Here is a 17,708-nt window from a genome sequence, read left to right as displayed (position 1 = left end):
CTAAACTCATTAACATCAGTGTCTGAATGCAGGATGGTCTTGGCAGGTGTGTGTACACCTTATGCTACGAGTGATGGTCGTGCAGAAGCAGGTGTCTCAGAAAAGTAGTGAGATCTCAAAGGACTGAGAGACCTAGGAGGAGCTGGTCCTGGATGGACAGGGAGAGGAGGAAGGAGGCAGGAAAGGAACAGCGAGTGCTTCAAGGCTGGCAGTGTTCCTGTGCTTGGAGGGGAGGCCGAACATGTTCCTGATTACTGGCAGACTGAGACTTGGTGAGAAGTGCAGAAGGAGTTCAGTGCAGAATGGCACAATGGGAGCCACTGGAGAACTGTGGGGAGGGCTGGGAAGAGGCAGGCACAGTGGGCGAGCCAACAGCCATGACCGAGAAGGAAGAGGAGGAGAGTCGTTTAATCACAGATGTTAATGCACAGAAACGTTTTTATTTTCAAGATCACAAACAACATCGACCCAGTGGGAAGAATCCAAATGCGCACGAGGAGGACACTACGGGGGCACCTGGCCAAGATCTATGCCATGCACTGGGGCACAGACTCCAGGTAGGTGTGGGCGTGAGCAGGACGCTGCTTGACATGTTCCAGGCAGCTCTGTTTTCCTAAGGGAAAACAACCCGAAACCGTTTGCTGTGTTTTACAGCGAAAAAATGAGGAACTTGAATCAGAACCCTGGGCACGCCACGTGCAACATTCACAGATGCCTACTCCCTGTCCTGTTTTCCATTTACCTGCACTGAAAGGACGCTGCCATTTCTTCACTGTCTGAGTCACATCAATACAAGTTCTGGTTTTTCTTTCTCCCTTCTCACAACTCTTTCAGTTTCTTGAACTCTGTCCTCCTGGTTCTACTGCATCCTACTTATGGGAACTTGAGAAAGTGACCTCTCTGTGCCTGTTTCTCAGGGTTGGTCGGCCCTCACTCTTCTGTGATTTCAGTGCCCAGGCTCCGGAAATCACAGAACCTGACCTGAGAATCCTGAGGGATGAAGCATTTTGAGCCTTAGAATCAGCATCATGTTGTATGTGGTTTGCTGTTGGCTTTCAGCAGCAGACACTCGGGAATGCGCTGTGACCTGCTCTCACTCTTCTCTCACCTGGCCTGTCTGCCCTGCCTTCTTCCTTTTGTTTACCATCCCAAAAGATAATTCCCTTCATGGGCTCCAATTTTTTCTTGTCTTGTCTTGTCTTTTTTTTTTTTTTTTTTTGAGACAGGGGTCTCACTCTGTCAGTCATGCTGGAGTGCAGTGGTGTGATCATGTCTCACTGTAGCCTCTACCTCCTAGCCTCCAGCAACACTTCCTACTCAGCCTCCCAAGTGGCTGAGACCACAGGCATGTGTCACCACACCCTTCTAATATACATATATTTTTTTGTGGAGACAGGATCCCTCTTTGTTGCTGAGGCCAGTCTCAAACTCCCGGCCCCCAAGTGATCCTTCCATCTCAGCCTCCCAAAGTGCTGAGATTACAGGTTTGAGCCACCACCAGTTCTAGCCTGTTTTTTATACTTTAAATTATACCCCATGCTTTTCCACCAGGCGCCTCACCTCTGTCATCGCACACTCTGTGTGTTCCTCTCATTTAGAGGCTATTGCAAAGTCTTATTTGCTGCCTGTTCTAGCCAAATAATTTAGTAAAGTACCATTTGATTTGTGTAACCATGACATGCTGTTCCAAGCACCTGACGTAGCGGTTTTTAACATTCCCTTGGTTGAGTAGTATTTCTTTGTATTCAGTTGTTAGCCTGGAATTTTCTGCTTGGCTTTTTTTTGTTTGTGAAATTGTCTGCTTTAGAGCACAAACAGCTAGAGAACAAAAGATTCTATCTTTAGTTTGTTCTATATTGTATCCCATACAATTCCATATGCAAATGAGTGCTTTTCCAATGCGAGAGGAGTCAGAATAAAAGTGGGAGGGGGGAGATGATGTCTGAGGGTACAGAGTTTGAGTTCGGAATAAATTCTAGAAATCTGTCACCCAGCATGGAGACTGCAGTTAATAATAACATGTATTTCAGAATTGTTAGTAAAGTCGATTTTAAATGTTCCTACCACACACACACACACACACACACACACACACACACACACGGTTAGTGATGGGTATGTTGATTAGATTGATTCTTTCATTTCACAGTGTGGATATATATTAAAACACCATATTGTACTCCGTAAATTATTGTTTGTCAAAAATCCTTTTAAATATTCAAAATAAATAAGTAACCAGGTACGTTGGCTCATGCATCCCAGCACTTTGGGAGGCTGAAGCAAGGGAATGGCTTCAGCCCAGGAATTCAAGACCAGCCTGGGCCACATGGCAAGACCCCCTTCTCTACAGAAAATACAAAAATTAGCTAGGTGTGGTGGTGCGCACCTGTAGTTTCAGCTACTCAGGAGGCTGAGGTGGGAGGATCACTTGAACCCAGGAGGCAAGAAGCAGAACTTGCAGTGAGCTGAGATCACTCCACTGTGTTTCAGCCTGCATGGCAGAGTGAGACCCTGTCTCTATATAAATAAGTATATACTTTGTGAATTCAAAGTTATGTCTTTAAAAACGTAAAGAAGAGTAAAAAAAAGAAAATGTTCTGGCCAGGCGCAGTGGCTGACACCTATAATCCCAACACTTTGGGAGGCCGAGTAAAGCAGATCACCTGAGGTCAGGAGTTCGAGACCAGCCTGGCCAACATGGCGAAACCCCGTCTCTACTAAACATATAAAAATCAGCCAGGCATGGTGGCAGTAGTCCCAGCTACTTGGGAAGCTGAGGCACGCGGAATTTGTGGTGAGCCGAAATTGTGCCACTGAACTCCAGCCTGGGCGACAGAGCAAGACTCTGTCTCAAAAAAAAAAAAAGAAAGAAAATGTTGTTAGTAGTTTTTCCTAGAATTTATTGTCAAAAGTAGATGAGAAACAAAACAGTATGTTACCTTGGGGGCCTTTCCTCCATCTGTGGGGACAATGATATCCAGGTTAGGCAGGTTGAGAGAGTAGACATTGCTGTCGCTGGGGAGTGTTGAGGTATTCACAGCACTGCACTGCTGAGTAACGTGTCTCCTTCGCCAGCTGGGCTCTGCACTGGGTAGTCTAGAAGGGAGGAGAGTGATCTGCATGCAGGTGTGTTCGGGGACCTATGAGATGGGTGTGTGGCCTGAGTAGTGGAGGTGGGGCTGGGGCTCAGGGCTGGTGGGGTGGGTGCCAAATCACTGGATGGGAGGCTTTATGTTCCATCTGTCTCAAATACACTGCATGCCTTGATAGCCCCAGGATCAAAAGGAAGAAAAGCAAGGGCTGACAAAGCAGAACCAAGTTCAGAGTTGTGGCCACCCTGTGAGCAAGGCGGTCTTCAGTGAGGTCTGTGGGAGAGTGCGGTTCTACGTTTGTCCTTATTCTTGGACAGGGTGCTAGGTGCATGGCTTTTGTTGTATAATTTCACAGTCATGAGGAAACCAGAATAATGTTATGGAGAACCTCTGCTTTCCAGAGGCTTCTAAAGACTACTTGTTCTAAATAGCCATTTTTTCAGGATAGGCCAGTGGTTGGCTTTTTCAGGTCCAAAAGAGGCTTTTTGGAGAGAAGGTATATATTCTTTATTCTCCATATTTCCTGCCTTTATAAACAAATGTTACTGCTTAAGATTTTTTTCATGACTTACTTAAAGCTATAATTTATGAATACCAGTTCTTTCACTGTGTTCGTTTGATTTATGGACACACTCAAACCGTAGAAATGACTACTAGTTTGTCTTTGAAAGCTGTATGAAGCTAGGCATGGTGGCTCACACCTGTAATTCAGCACTTTGGGAGGCCAAGGCAGGTGGATCACTTGAGGTTAGGAGTTTAAGACCAGGCTAGCCAACATGGTGAAACACTGTCTCTACTAAAAATACAAATACTATCTGGGCATGGCGTACATGCCTGTAGTTCCAGCTACTCAGGAGGCTGAGGCAGGAGAATCACTTGAACCCCTGGAGGCAGAGGTTGCCATGAGCCAAGACGGTGTCACTGCACTCCAACCTGGGCGACAGCATGAAACTCCATCTCAAAAAAAAAAAAAAAAAAATCCTACATGAGAGGCCCACAATGAGTACTTGTTATATATGCATTAATGTAGCAGATATATATATTTGTTATGTATTATTAAGTAGCAGATTTATACGTTTGTAATATATTTATCAATGTATTTGTTTGTACTGAACAGTGATCTTTTTTTTTGAAACTAGGTCTCTGTCACCTAGGCTGAAATGCAATGGTGAGATCCTAGCTCACTGCAGCCTTGAATTTCTGTGGTCAAGCCATCTTCCTGCCTTAGCCTCCTGAGTAGCTAGTACCACAGGTGCACATCATTGTGCCCAGTTAATTTTTTAAATAGTTTTTGTAGAGGCAGGGTCTGCCTTATTGTCCCATGTTGGTCTCAAACTCCTGGACTTAACTGATCCTCTCATCTCAGCCTTCTAAAGTGCTGGGATTACAGGCATGCACCACCACCCTCCCTCCTTTGAGTAAAATGAAAGGAGTTAGGTGTTTTGATTTTTTGACAACTACTTTTGGAGTCCTGGGGCCCTTTATCTTGCTTCCTGGCTCTTGCCTCTGTGTTCTGGGTGGGTGGCACCTCAGATAATTGATTTTTGAGTAAGTAAAGACACTAGCAGGCAATGTGAACCCAACTGTTCAACAGGTCCTTGACCCAGGACTAGGAGGCATGTCTTCTCTCACCTTCTGGAGGATCAGTGCACAGCTTACATGTCCCTAATCCCTCTGCAAGTCAGCAGTTATTAAGCTCTCTGACCGGGAGACCTGTGTAAAGGTGATCCTCCTAATCCAGGAGGATGAGCTGCAGCTCTGATACTCAACAGAAAATCTCAGGAGGGCTGGGCAGAAATAGAGCTAGAGAGGGAACCTTGTACCATTATGCAGAAATAGTTTTAAGTGTTTAATATGTTGATGACTGAACCTATCTGGCGGCCAGGCGCGGTGGCTCAAGCCTGTAATCTTAGTACTTTGGGAGGCTGAGGCGGATGGATCACGAGGTCAAGAGATTGAGACCATCCTGGTCAACATGGTGAAACCCCGTCTCTACTAAAAATACAAAAAATTAGCTGGGCATGGTGGTGCGTGCCTGTAATCCCAGCTACTCAGGAGGCTGAGGCAGGAGAATTGCCTGAACCCAGGAGCTGGAGGTTGTGGTAAGCTGAGATTGTGCCATTGCACTCCAGCCTGGGTAACAAGAATGAAACTCTGTCTCAAAAAAAAAAAGAATTGTATCTGAAGGCTGGGTGCGGTGGCTCACGCCTCTAATCCCAGCGCAGGAGGGCAGATTGTCTGAGCTTAGGAGTTCGAGACCAGCATGAGCAACATGGCAAAACCCTGTCATTACTAAAAATACAAAAAAGTAGCCAGGCATAGTGGCACACACCTGTAATCCCAGCTACTGGGGAGGCTGAGGCACAAGAATTGCTTAAACCTGGGAGGCAGAGGTGGGCGTGAGCTGAGATCGTGTCATTTCTCTCTAGCCTGGGTGACAGAGGGAGACTCAAAGAAAAAAAAAATGCATCTAAAAAATAATAGGATTGGAGCATGCACTTAGTTTTTAGTTCGGCAATACATTTTGTAATAAAGTGCCAATGAAAAGATTTCTATTTGTTGTTAAACTCATTGACAGCTTTGTAAAGGAAGTTTGTGCTTAGTGTATCGAAACATCTAGTTTGATATTAAAAGTGTCAAAGTTATCAACAAAACTTGAGAGAGTATTACTCCAGCTTTGGGTCAGCTTTTTTTTGTTGTTCTTTTTGAGGAAGAGTCTTGCTGTGTTGCCCAGGCTGGAGTGCAATGGCACAATCTCAGCTCACCATGACCCATCTCGGCTCAACCATAATTTTTAGTAGAGACAGGGTTTCACTATGTTAGCTAGGCTGGTCTTGAACTCCTGACCTCGTAATCCACCCGCTTTGGCCTCACAAAGTGCTGGGGTTATAGGCATGAGCCACTGTGCTCATCTGGGTCAGCTTTAAGAAGTCACATATGCTCACAGCTGAAATAGTTAAAACCTGTATTTTGAGGCATCGTGGCTTACACCTGTAATCCTAACACTTTGGGAGGCCAAGGTGAGCAGATCACTTGAGGCCAGGTGTTGGAGACCAGCCTGGGTAACCTAGCAAAACCCTGTCTCTACTAAAAATACAAAAATTAGACAGGTGTGGTGGCGCATGTCTGTAATCCGTTACTCGGGAGGCTGAAGCATAAGTATCACTTGAACCCAGGAGGTGGAGGTTGCAGTAAACACAGGTCACACCACTACACTCTAGCCTGGTGACAGAGTGAGACTCTGTCTAAAAAACAACCACCACCACCAAAAAAAAAAAAGCAAAAACCCTGCATTGGATAAAATCCTTAAAATTAAAAATTTTCAGACCGGGCGCAATGGCTCAAGCTTGTAATCCCAGCACTTTGGGAGGCCAAGGCGGGTGGATCACGAGGTCAAGAGATCGAAACTATCCTGGTCAACATGGTGAAACCCCGTCTCTACTAAAAATACAAAAAATTAGTGGGCATGGTGGCGCGTGCCTGTAGTCCCAGCTACTCAGGAGGCTGAGGCAGGAGAATTGCTTGAACCCAGGAGGCATAGGTTGCGGTGAGCCGAGGTCGCTCCATTGCACTCCAGTCTGGGTAACAAGAGCGAAACTCCGTCTCAAAAATCGTTTACTCTACTGAGATATCTCTGCATCAAACAGTAGAACCTCTTACTTTTCCTTGAAAACAGTACATTCTGTGCTACAGAGTTCTTAGGACCTCTTATGAGCAACTGTGGTTCCCAGGATTTAAGTTACTTTCACCCACCTTACTTGCCTGTTAAGGTGAAATTCTTTTGCTCCTTATTCATATTTTCCTTTGTAGTATGGAGCTTCTTTTCAACTCGCGGATTCCAAGCTCAGCACAGTTGCCAGAGCAAGGAAGTGGTTATGAAAAAATTCATGACAGTTACTGGTCTCTGCTCAACAAGCACGGTAGTGCTGTTTACCAAGCAGGTGAGGGGTGAGCACCTCCTTTGGTTTCTAGGAGACCTTGATTTCCAGTTTTAGCTTAGTCTGGGAAATTTCATGGGGTATTTTGGGTGAGAAATATTTCATGAATTCAGAAAGTCTAAAAGTGGTGGGTTTTTAAATTTTTTTCATGCAGGGTCTTGTTCTGTTGCCTAGGCTGGAGGGCAGTGGCTCAGTCTTGGCCCACTGCAACCTCCACCTCCTGGGTTCAAGCAATTCTCTCACCTCAGCCTCCTGAATAGCTGGGATTACAGACATGTGCTAGCACATCCAGCTATTTTTTTTTTTTCCTAGTTGAGACAGGGTTTCACCATCCTGGCCATGCTGCTCTTGAACTCCTGTGATCCACCTACCTTGGCCTCCCAAAGTGTTGGGATTAAAGACGTGAGCCTCTAATTTGATTTATAAGGAAATCAAGCAGAAGCACTCATGAGATGACCTGAGCCTGTCTCATCTGACAGAGAGAATGGATGCCAGGGGTGATAAGGCCTGCATTCTGTCAGGGCCATGTACTCTCCAGTCTGAACTGCGGTGCATGATAGTGTTTTTGTTCATGCTTTTAAGTTTGGTCTGAGACAGACAGAGGCTCACTCTGTTGCCCAGACTGGAGCCCAGTGACATGATCTCCGCTCACTGTAACCTCTGCCTTTTGGGTTCAAGTAATTCTTTTGTCTCAGCCGCCTGAGTAGCTGGGATTACAGGTACTGTGGGATTGCACCACCACACCTGGCTAATTTTTATATTTTTAGTAGAGACAGGGTTTCAATGTGTTAGCCATACTGATCTCAAATTCCTGTTCTTATATTATCTGCCTGCCTCGGCCTCCCGAAGTACTGGGATTACAGACATGAGCCACCATGCCTGGCTGGATCTTTTTTTTGCTTATAAATAAGTGATTTTGTTTGAAGCAGATGTAACATGGGAACATGTAAGTCACCAGACTCTGGGTTTTAGTCTGTTGCCCTTGGACACTTTCTGTGTTGTGTGGGACTGATAAGTTTGCTTTTGTCTGTCCTCCAGGCTTCTCGTCAGTGCCTCGCAGGATGGTAAACTTATCATCTGGGACAGCTATACCACCAACAAGGTACGGACTGCGAAATTCCCTTCCTTGGAAAACCCACCCAGGAAACAGGGTTTTAAACTCTCGATTCATTTTTGTGACATCACATAATACAGAATAGGGAAGTCAGTAGCAGCAAGCTCTGTTTGTTAGTAGTGAAGTTATACAGGTGAGATAGACACTGAGTCATGTGCTGGCACCTGTGATGATCTCTTCCTCCAGACCAGGGACAGTTGTGCTGTCGTTTGTCATCTCTTTACCAAGTCGGTGGGAGCTAAGGACCTTCTGTGTGTCTAGGAGAACTCTATTCCAGTTTTAGCAAAGTCTGGGAAGATTCATGTTTTATTTATAGAGTGCAGAAATACCACTTTTCATTCAATTATTAGTTTTTAGAAGACATCATCTGAAAGGCATCATATTTTGAAGTGTAACTTCTGTTATTTTCAAGACTTAATCCAAATTGTAGTGCTGTTTTGAATAAAAAGTATTGTCATTGGTTCAAACATACGTAAAAAATGTAATTCAGTTAATATTTTACTAAAGAATACTAAATGTGTATAAATGGTTGCACTAATTACAACAGATCTAAAACACTAAGCAAAGTGGCAGGGTGGATGTAGGAATGTCCATTTTGGTTATTCCATGGAAATATTTTTTTTTTTTTTTTTGGCTGGGTATGGTGGCTCATGCCTGTAATCCTAGTACTTTGGGAGGCCGAAGCGGGTGGATCACCTGGCATCAGGAGTTCGGGACCAGCCTGGCCAACATGGTGAAACCCTGACTGTACTAAAAATACAAAAAATTAGCCGGGCATGGTGGCAGGTGCCTGTAATCCCAGCTACTCAGGAGGCTGAAGCAGGAGAATCATTTGGACCTGGGAGGTGGAGGTTGCAGTGAGCCGAATCACATTATTGCACTCCAGCCTGGGTGACAGAGCAAGACTCTGTCTCAAAAAAAAGAAAATTTGTTTTCAAATCAGTTTATAGCCGTTTGACTGGGTAATGCAGTGTTTTCTTCCAGTATTATAGGGTTTTTTTTGTTTTGTTTTGTTGAGACAGAGTTTTGGTCTTGTGCCCTGGCTGAAGTGTCATGGTGTGATATCATCTCACTGCAACCTCTGCCTCCCAGGTTCAAGCAATTCTCTGGCCTCAGCCTCCCAAGTAGCTGGGATTACAGGCGCCTACCACCACACCTGGCTAATTCTTGTATTTTATTACAGACCATGTTGGCCAGGCTGGTCTCGAACTCCTAACCTCAGGTGATCTGCCTGCCTCAGCTTCCCAAAGTGCTGGGATTATAGTCGTGAGCCACCGGGCCTGGACTGTTTTGTTTTCTTTTGAGACGGAGTCTCGCTCTGTTGCCAGGCTAGACTACAGTGGCGTGATCTCGGCTCACTGCAACCTCTGTGATTCTCCTGCCTCAGCCTCTCTAGTAGCCAGGACTATAGGCATATGCGCCACAGTGTTTTGCCATGTTGGCCAGGCTGGTCTCAAACACCTGACCTCAGGTGATTTGCCTGCCTCGGCCTTCCAAAGTTCTGGGATTACAGGCGTGAGTGACTGTGCCCGGCCTAATAGTGCAGTCTTGATGAGTTGGCAGTGCTACTGTTAAGTCCCCACCTAATCGTAAGTTGTGACTTTAGTAGAATTGTGGATTTTGTGGATTGAATTTGCATTCCCATGTGCAGCACTGGACTTCTCATTAATTTTTGCTTCACCTAAGTGACCACACATGGGAATTACTCTCTAGATAATTTTGGCTCTTATTTTGTTCTGTTACCTCCTATGCAATGAAAGTTGAAGATGAGAATATCCTAGAATCAGTGTTACTGTTTTTGAACATAGAAGTTTTTGTATCATCTCTGTTTCTGTCATTAGGTCCACGCCATCCCTCTGCGCTCCTCCTGGGTCATGACCTGTGCATATGCCCCTTCTGGGAACTATGTGGCCTGTGGTGGCCTGGATAACATTTGCTCCATTTACAATCTGAAAACTCGTGAAGGGAACGTGCGTGTGAGTCGTGAGCTGGCAGGACACACAGGTACCCATCCTTATTCATAACCTTCAAGTGACACTTGCTGTTTACCTGGTGTACATTATATGCTTTGGATACTCAGCTTTTATCAATTAGGGATTTTTAATTTTTTGGGGAGGGGACAGAGTCTTGGTGTGTCATCAGGCTGGAGTGGAGTGGCATGATCTCAGCTCACTGCAGTCTCCAACTCCTGGGTTCAAGCAATTCTCCTGCCTCAGCCTCCCAAGTAGCTGGGACTACAGGCACCCACCACCACACCTGGCTAATGTTTATATTTTTAGTGAAGATGGGATTTCACTATGTTGGCTAGGCTGGTCTTGAACTCCTGACCTTGTGGTCCGCTCACCTTGGCTTCCCAAAGTGTTGGGATTACAGGCGTGAGCCATGGCACCCAGCCTTATTAATCATTAGTAATGAGACTGGTTCAAATAAAAGTTATAGTAATGACCAGAAGTTTTCTGAAAATGAAACTGAAAACAGGCCTGATACGCCTTTACCAGTAAGAAACCTGTGGATTTGTGCTGGGCATGGTGGCTCATGCCTGTAATTGTAACACCCTGGGAGGCCAAGGTAGGAGGATAGGTTGGAGCCAGAAGTTTGAGACTAACTGGGGCAACAAAGCTAGACCCCATCTCTACAAAAAATAAAAAACTTAGCCAGGCGCAGTGGTGCACGCCTATGGTCCCAGCTCCTCTGGAGGATCGCCTGAGCCTGGGTGGTTGAAGCTGCAGGGAGGTATGATTGCACAACTGCACTCTAGCCTGGGCGAGAGTGAGACCCTGTTTCTGCAAATGAGGCAGATTAGAGCTCTTTGGCCATAAGTGCTGGGTAGTCCGTTATCTCACCAAGGTTTTGTTTGCTTGTGACACTAATTCATCACAGAGGGCATACAATTGCAGAAAGAGGGCATCCTATTCTAATATTTTACCTCTCTGGCTGTATTATCTGTTCTCAGAAATTTTATGCCCCAGTACCTTTTGGTAACACTTCACCAGGCTCACTCACTTCACTTGGAACCAAAGAAATACATTCACGGAGTCACTAGTACTGCTTTTGACACCCATTAAGCAGTCTGTTAAATAAGTTAATATTGGCCAGATCACAGTTTTCCTTGTCCTTTGGAAGATACACTGCCTGTTTTTGTTGATTTCTGTTCTGTGTTCTTTCCTGCCTTCTGCTTGCTTTGGAGTTGCTTTCTTAATTTTCCAGCTGCTTAAAGTAGATCTGTAGGCCACTGGTTTTAGACCCTTTTTCCTTTTCAAATATAGTAACTTTAAAAGTTTTAAATTTCCCTCTAAGCATGGCTTTAGCTGCATCACACACATTTTTTTAATGTCTTTTTTTTTTTTTTTAAATAAGATGGAGTCTCCCTCTGTCACCCAGGCTGGAGTGGTATGATCTCGGCTCACTGAAACCTTTGTCCACTGGGTTCAAGTGATTCTCCTGCCTCAGACTCCCGAGGAGCTGATATTACAGACGTGCGCCACCACTTCCGGCCAATTTTTGTATTTTTAGTAGAGACTGGGTTTTGCCATGTTGGTCAGGCTAGTCTTGAACTCTTGACCTCAAGTGATCCACCTGCCTTGGTATCCCAAAGTGCAGGGATTATAGGTGTGAGCCACCACACCTGGCCTGACCTTTATTCTTGAAGGGTATTTTTGCTGGATATATAGAGTTATGGGTTAAAAAAATAATAATTATAGGTTGACTTTTTTTAAATTTATATATTTTTAGCAATCTAAAGATTTGGTTTTTAGCAGTTTTGCACATGATGTGCCTCGGTGTGATTTTTCTTTGCCTTTATTGTGTTTTGGCATCTTTAATTTATCAGTTTGTCTTTCACCAAATTTGGGAAGTTTTAGACCATGTCTTCAAATGCATCCTCTGTCTTTAGTCCCCGTCCCTCTGCACTGCAATACACACACATCTGTGCTGTGCCTGCAGTCCAGGGGCTGGGCTTGTTCATCACTTTCCACTTCTTCAGATTTGTTCCTTTGTTGTTGTTAGCCCCGCTTACTTGCTTTTAACCTTTTTATTTCCACTCAAGCTCATGTACTTGTTATCTCTGATAAACTAAATAAGGCTATGCAGCAGAATATTTATGTCAGGCATTGCTTCTGCAGTTCTAGAATTTCTATTGTTTTTATTCTATTGCTTTTATTTAAAAATTCTTTTTATTTTCCTGCTGAGACTCCCTGTCCTTGTATAATAGCATGTTTTATTTTGTATCCAAAAGGAGAGTCCTATCACTGCCTTTAGAGTTCTTGTCTGCTGATCCCAGCCTCTCATCTCATCTTCCTGAGGCTGGTCCTTGTGGATCTCTTCTCTGGAGTCTGAGTGACATTTTGCTATTATTTAGTACATGTAGTAATTTCATATTGTATTCTGGACATTGTAAATGTTGTGTCATAGAGACTTTGGGTCTGATTACAATTCTCCAGAAATAACTATTTAGTTTTGTGTATCAGGCAGCCTGTATCTTTCTTGTGTGGCAGCAACAGAAACCGGGTTCAGCTTTTCTGCCCTAGTTGGGCTGCATGCCTGTGCACTTCAGGTGTCAGGTGTCAGCCATGTATGTGGTTTGGGGCTCCCTTTCTGTGGCTTTCTTCTTTCTAGTTTTTATCCTCTTACTTTCTGGCTGTGGTTGCCCAGCAGTCTGTCTACTAGCACTTGAAGACATTGGCCACAGGTCTTGTGTGTGAGGCCTTAGCCCCAGGGTTGCCACAGACAAGCCTCTCCTCAGGGAAAGCTCCTTAAAAACAAACCACGCACTGCCTTTCTTTTCTTGTGGGGTGAGCTCCTCCAGTTGCTGCCTGCTCTTGTTTTCAGTGCTTTCAGGCCTTTGGTTACGTATTTCTTCCAGGGCTTATAGTTGTTCCTGTGAGAAGGTAATGCCTACCGATAGGAGCCACTTGCCATTGCTGGGAGTCCAGCCGGGCTGCTCAGCGACCCTGCCAACCACGCAGCCCTGTCGATGCAGTGCCCTTTTTGGAAAGGCGTTCTTGTGTTCAGTAGTTTCTTCCCATGACCCTCAAAGTCAGTGCATCTGCTTCCACTGGTCATCAGAGATTGCTGGATTTGTTAACACTGACTGTGTTTGTGTGTTTGAAACCAAAAAAAGAAAAGCCAAAAATACCTGAGAAAACAATAACCTGGTATTAGTAGCAATATTTTAGAAATTTTATTTCCTTCGTATTTTATGAAATTTTGCTTCTAAGGAGTTGTGGTATTAAAAAAAAAACATTTGGCCTCTTAAAAGTGTTTGTGAGTCTGGGTAACATAGAGAGATCCCGTCTCTACAAAAAATACAAAAATTAGCCAGGTGTGACTCAAGCTTGCGGTCCCAGATACTTGAGAGGCAGTGAGCCGTGGTCATGCCACTGCATTCCAGCCTGGGAGACAGAGTGAGACCCTGACCAGCGCTTCTACCCCTCCAAAAAAAGAATATTTGTAACTTTCTTCAGTCATGATTCAGATTCAAATCAATGAAGGTTAAAATTTGAGGCCATGCTTGGTGGCTCACGCCTGTAATCCCAGCACTTTGGGAAGCCAAGGTGGGCGGATCACCTGAGGTCAGGTGTTGAAGACCAGACTGGCCAACATGGTGAAACCCCATTTCTACCAAAAATACAAAAATTAGCCAGGCATGGTGGTGTGTGCCTGTGATCCCGGCTACTTGGGAGGGTGACGCAAGGCAGAGGTTGCGGTGAGCCAAGATTGTGCTACTGCACTCCAGCCTGGGCGACAAGAGCAAAACTCTGTCTCAGAAAAATTTTTTTTATATTTTTCCAGTAGTGTCTCAGTGTAGTCAGAGGCACAGGCATGGCCATCAGTAGGGACACCTTTGAGAATTTGCCGTTTTTGTCTTGTTTCAGGCCTTTTAAGGATACCCTTGATTAGTTCAATGTTCATCACTTGTGCCATCTTCTCCTGGACCTGTACATTTGACCTCTATGATTAGAATTCTTTGTTTAGCCATAGTTTTGAGCTTTCTTAAAGAATCTTAGAACTCGATCCAACTCCCCACCCGCCCCTGCAAAAAAAAAAAAAAAAAAAAAAGAATCTTAGAACTCAGTTGCACAGAAAACACTTGCAGGCTCTTCTAATCCTTACTAATCATTGAGCAGTGTGAGGGCAGAAATCATTTGCAGCTTTCTGAATAAGGCTTTTGTTAATCAGTGGTATGTCGCAGTTGTTTCCATAAAATATGAGGGACTGCATGGGACAGACAGGAGCTTCTAGCCCCCATTCCTGCCACCCATGCTTTGGAAGCTCTTGAGCAATATCTCAGAGGGAAACATTTGGAGGCTTTCTGTCTTGGTATTTTGCGTTTCAAGATTCTACCTTAACAAAGGGTGTCATCTGGAAATAGCTGGTAGAATGAATTCACAGTGATTAGGATGGAATGTGTATTTTATTGTCTAAAAATTATATAGAGAGAATAAATGTTCTGCGTTCTGTTTTGGTGACAGTAATTTCAAATGCATTAGCTGACATTTGAAAAACTATTAATTCCTTAAAATCTCATTTCCAGGCCAGGCACGGTGGGCCCACACCTTTAATCCCAGCACTTTGGAGGCCGAGGCAGGTAGATCACTAGAGGTCAGGAGTTCGAGACCAGCCTGGCCAAGATGGCAAAACCCCGTCTCTACTAAAAATACAAAAATTAGCTGGGCGTAGTGTGCATGCCTGTAATCCCAGCTAATCTGGAGGCTGAGGCAGGATAATCGCTTAAACCCAGGAGGGGGAGGTTGCAGTGAGCTGAGATCGCGCCACTGGACTCCAGCCTGGACAACAAGAATGAAACTCCATCTCAAAAAAAAAAATGCTTATTTCTAGCTCTCTGACCCAGTCTCAGATTTTTATCAAAGCAGATCCCTAAGGGACAGTGGAGGGAGACTCAACGCTTCCTCTTAGAGCTTTGTTCTTTGCAAACCTCTTGGGGGTGGAGACTCGGTGGCCCTTGCCTGGGTCATTCTGATTGAGATGGCTACAGATACGCAAGCATTGATCAGCAGTCCAGCCCAAGGCCTTCATGATACAGCGTGCACAACTGTCAGTGACAGAACCCACTGTCGTGGTTAAAACTTGGGATTTTTAGGCACAGTATCTTTATATAGTGAGAAGCAGAACATTTTCTATATTCATGAAAGTAGTGGACTTTTTTCTGACGGTCTTCAGGACCTTGGACACAGAAGGGTATAAATGTTGTCTGCCAGTTCAGGTGGCACAGGTGTTCCTGAAACCAGCTGTCAGTGAGGGACTGGCGTGGGCGTGGTCATGGCTGACTTCTTGGCATTGGCATCAGCCCTGGCATCTCAGCTGCACTGGTTGGCCTCACAGCCACACGCCACTATGGAGGTGCTTGTGGTGCCTGCGCACTCTTCTGTGCACTCCTCTGAGCCTCACTTTTACATCTTCAAGTTACTTCCTCATCTCTTTCATTTTCCTTTTTACTGAAGAAAGGCCTCTGCTCTCCAGCTCTGTACAACTTGGTGCATGGCTGGGCACCTTTCCCTTTAGGTCTAAGTCTGAGCCTGTTCCTCCCCATCACCGTCTTGTTTTTGCTCCTTGGAGCCGATCCTGGGGTGGCACAGGTGCTCCTGAAACCATGTGTCCATGAGGGACTGGGCGTGGCCATGGCCAACTTCTTGGCATTTGCCTGCCTGCCTTTTGACATGTCCTGTGCTTCTCCCCTGCTCCCCGACAGGGATATTTTCCCGGGTACAGGCAGGAGAACTAAAACTTTGAAAGTGTGTGTTCATTGTAGAAATTTGAAAAGGGGGCCGAGCATGGTGGCTCATGCCTGTAATCCTAGCACTTTAGGAGGCTGTGGTGGTGGATTATCTGAGATTGAGAGTTCAAGACCAGCCTGGCCAGCATGGCGAAACCCCATCTCTACTAAAAATACAAAAATCAGCCAGGTGTGGTGGTAGATCCCCTGTAATCCCAGCTACTTAGGAGGCTGAGGCAGGAGAATTTCTGAACCAGGGAGGCTGAGGTTGCCGTGAGTGGAGATCACACCATTGCACTCCAGCCTGGGTGCAGAGCTAGACTCCATCTCCAAAAAAAAAAAAGAAAGAAATTTGGAAAACAACTTTGAATCTTCTTCTTTTATGTTGGGTGGACATGTAATTCCATCCAGAATTACAGATTATACAGTAGTTATGCAGTAGTATTATACAACTATAGTATTATACTGTCATTCTATAACCTGGGAGCTGTAGAGTTTCATAGTGTGGTGTACTAATTTGTTCCTATTGTCAGACATTTAGGCAGTGCCCATTTTCCCACAATTTGTTATAAACATTGCTGCAGTAAACAGCACCTTATGGGTTTCTCAAGCCCATCGCCCTGTCCCGGGTTCGTTTCTTCCCAGGGCTGCGTCTGTCCATGCTTGCTGTGTCCTTCTAAGACTTTGCTGTCTTGGGTTCGGCAGACATGCAGGGTAGAGCAGTATGTGCACCCACCCTACGCTCTTCCTGGAGCCTGGTGACCTGTTCCTTTCTAGACTCTAGACTTGCTCTGTCCTTGAGGCACCTCTGCTAACAACCCACGCCCAGGAGCCCGTCTTTCTCCTACACTTCCAGTATCTGCCCTGCCTCATACCAAGCCACCCCCTCTCTCCTGGACTTTCACAACCTCATTTCTGCAGCCAGTGGTCCCTGTGAGATGTAGGACAGCCCTTCACACTGCCTGTAGGACCAGACCACTGCGAGGTCCCCAGGCTGCGTTTCAGCCTCTGCCTGAGGCACTTGGTGCCACCTTCGTGCCCTTGCACCTCTACACTGGGTGCTCACTTTTGTTCAGGATCTGTTTTCCCTGCCCCTCTGCAGGCTTCCAGAGGGTGGCAGCACAGGCCCCCGCACCAGGGGAGGAGGGGCGTGTTTTCACCTGAAGTGTCCCCCCACACATACCCAGGGAATTTGTCAAATTCAATAATAACAGAAATAGTAACTGCCTCCGTTTACTGAGAACTTCTTAGGTGCACAGACAGCTCTGCTCCTCCCATCAGTTCCCCAGTTCCATGGGGAGGTTGGGACTCTAAAAGAACTGACATGAACTTTCCATGACTATTTAGCTGCCATGCTGACATTGAAGCCCAGGTCTTTCCCATTTCAGAGTCTGCAGTCTTCACCATTCATGGCCTCTTGGCCAGAAGGCACTGTGAGGTTTGCCTGGAAGAAGGGGTTAGGCCTGGTTTCTGTGCCCACTGGGCCTCACAGAGTGTGCTTGGCACCCTGGGCACTGCACCACCCATCCCACTCTCCAGGCTGCATTGGACACACCTCACCCCCTGAGCATCATGGCTTAGCTCGCCAACCTGAACATACTCAGACACTTACTTAGAGTAGCCTCTGGTTGGGCAGAACTGTCTAACACAATGCATAACTTATAAAAAGTCAAACATCTCATGTAAATTATTGGACACTCCTGAAAATGAAAACATAGAACAGTTTTAATGAGTATTTGGAGCATGGTCTTTCAAACCATCATAAAGTCACAAAACTATAAGTCTGGGACCACGTGTGGCTTATACATGTGCTCTATCCCCTTGTCCTTCAT

The 17,708-nt window shown here is 45.4% G+C and overlaps 1 protein-coding gene across 10 annotated transcripts in view; it reads left to right on the top strand.

Annotated features, from left to right (window-relative positions):
• The window catches only part of GNB1 (G protein subunit beta 1), a 100,761-nt gene that overhangs the window by 72,745 nt on the left and 10,308 nt on the right, over positions 1 to 17,708 (top strand). For all 10 annotated transcript variants that reach the window (XM_035307385.3, XM_035307382.3, XM_078330046.1 and 7 more), the window contains 3 exons: positions 451 to 557; positions 8,069 to 8,132; positions 9,986 to 10,148. In XM_035307385.3, the coding sequence (XP_035163276.1) occupies positions 451 to 557; positions 8,069 to 8,132; positions 9,986 to 10,148 (334 nt within the window). The remainder of the gene's footprint in view (positions 1 to 450; positions 558 to 8,068; positions 8,133 to 9,985; positions 10,149 to 17,708) is intronic.

The sequence above is a fragment of the Callithrix jacchus genome, chromosome 7, assembly GCF_049354715.1.
Source record: "Callithrix jacchus isolate 240 chromosome 7, calJac240_pri, whole genome shotgun sequence".
NCBI classification, from domain to species: domain Eukaryota; kingdom Metazoa; phylum Chordata; class Mammalia; order Primates; family Cebidae; genus Callithrix; species Callithrix jacchus.
Note: the sequence above shows the minus strand (reverse complement) of the source record. Positions and strands in the feature narration are given on the sequence as shown.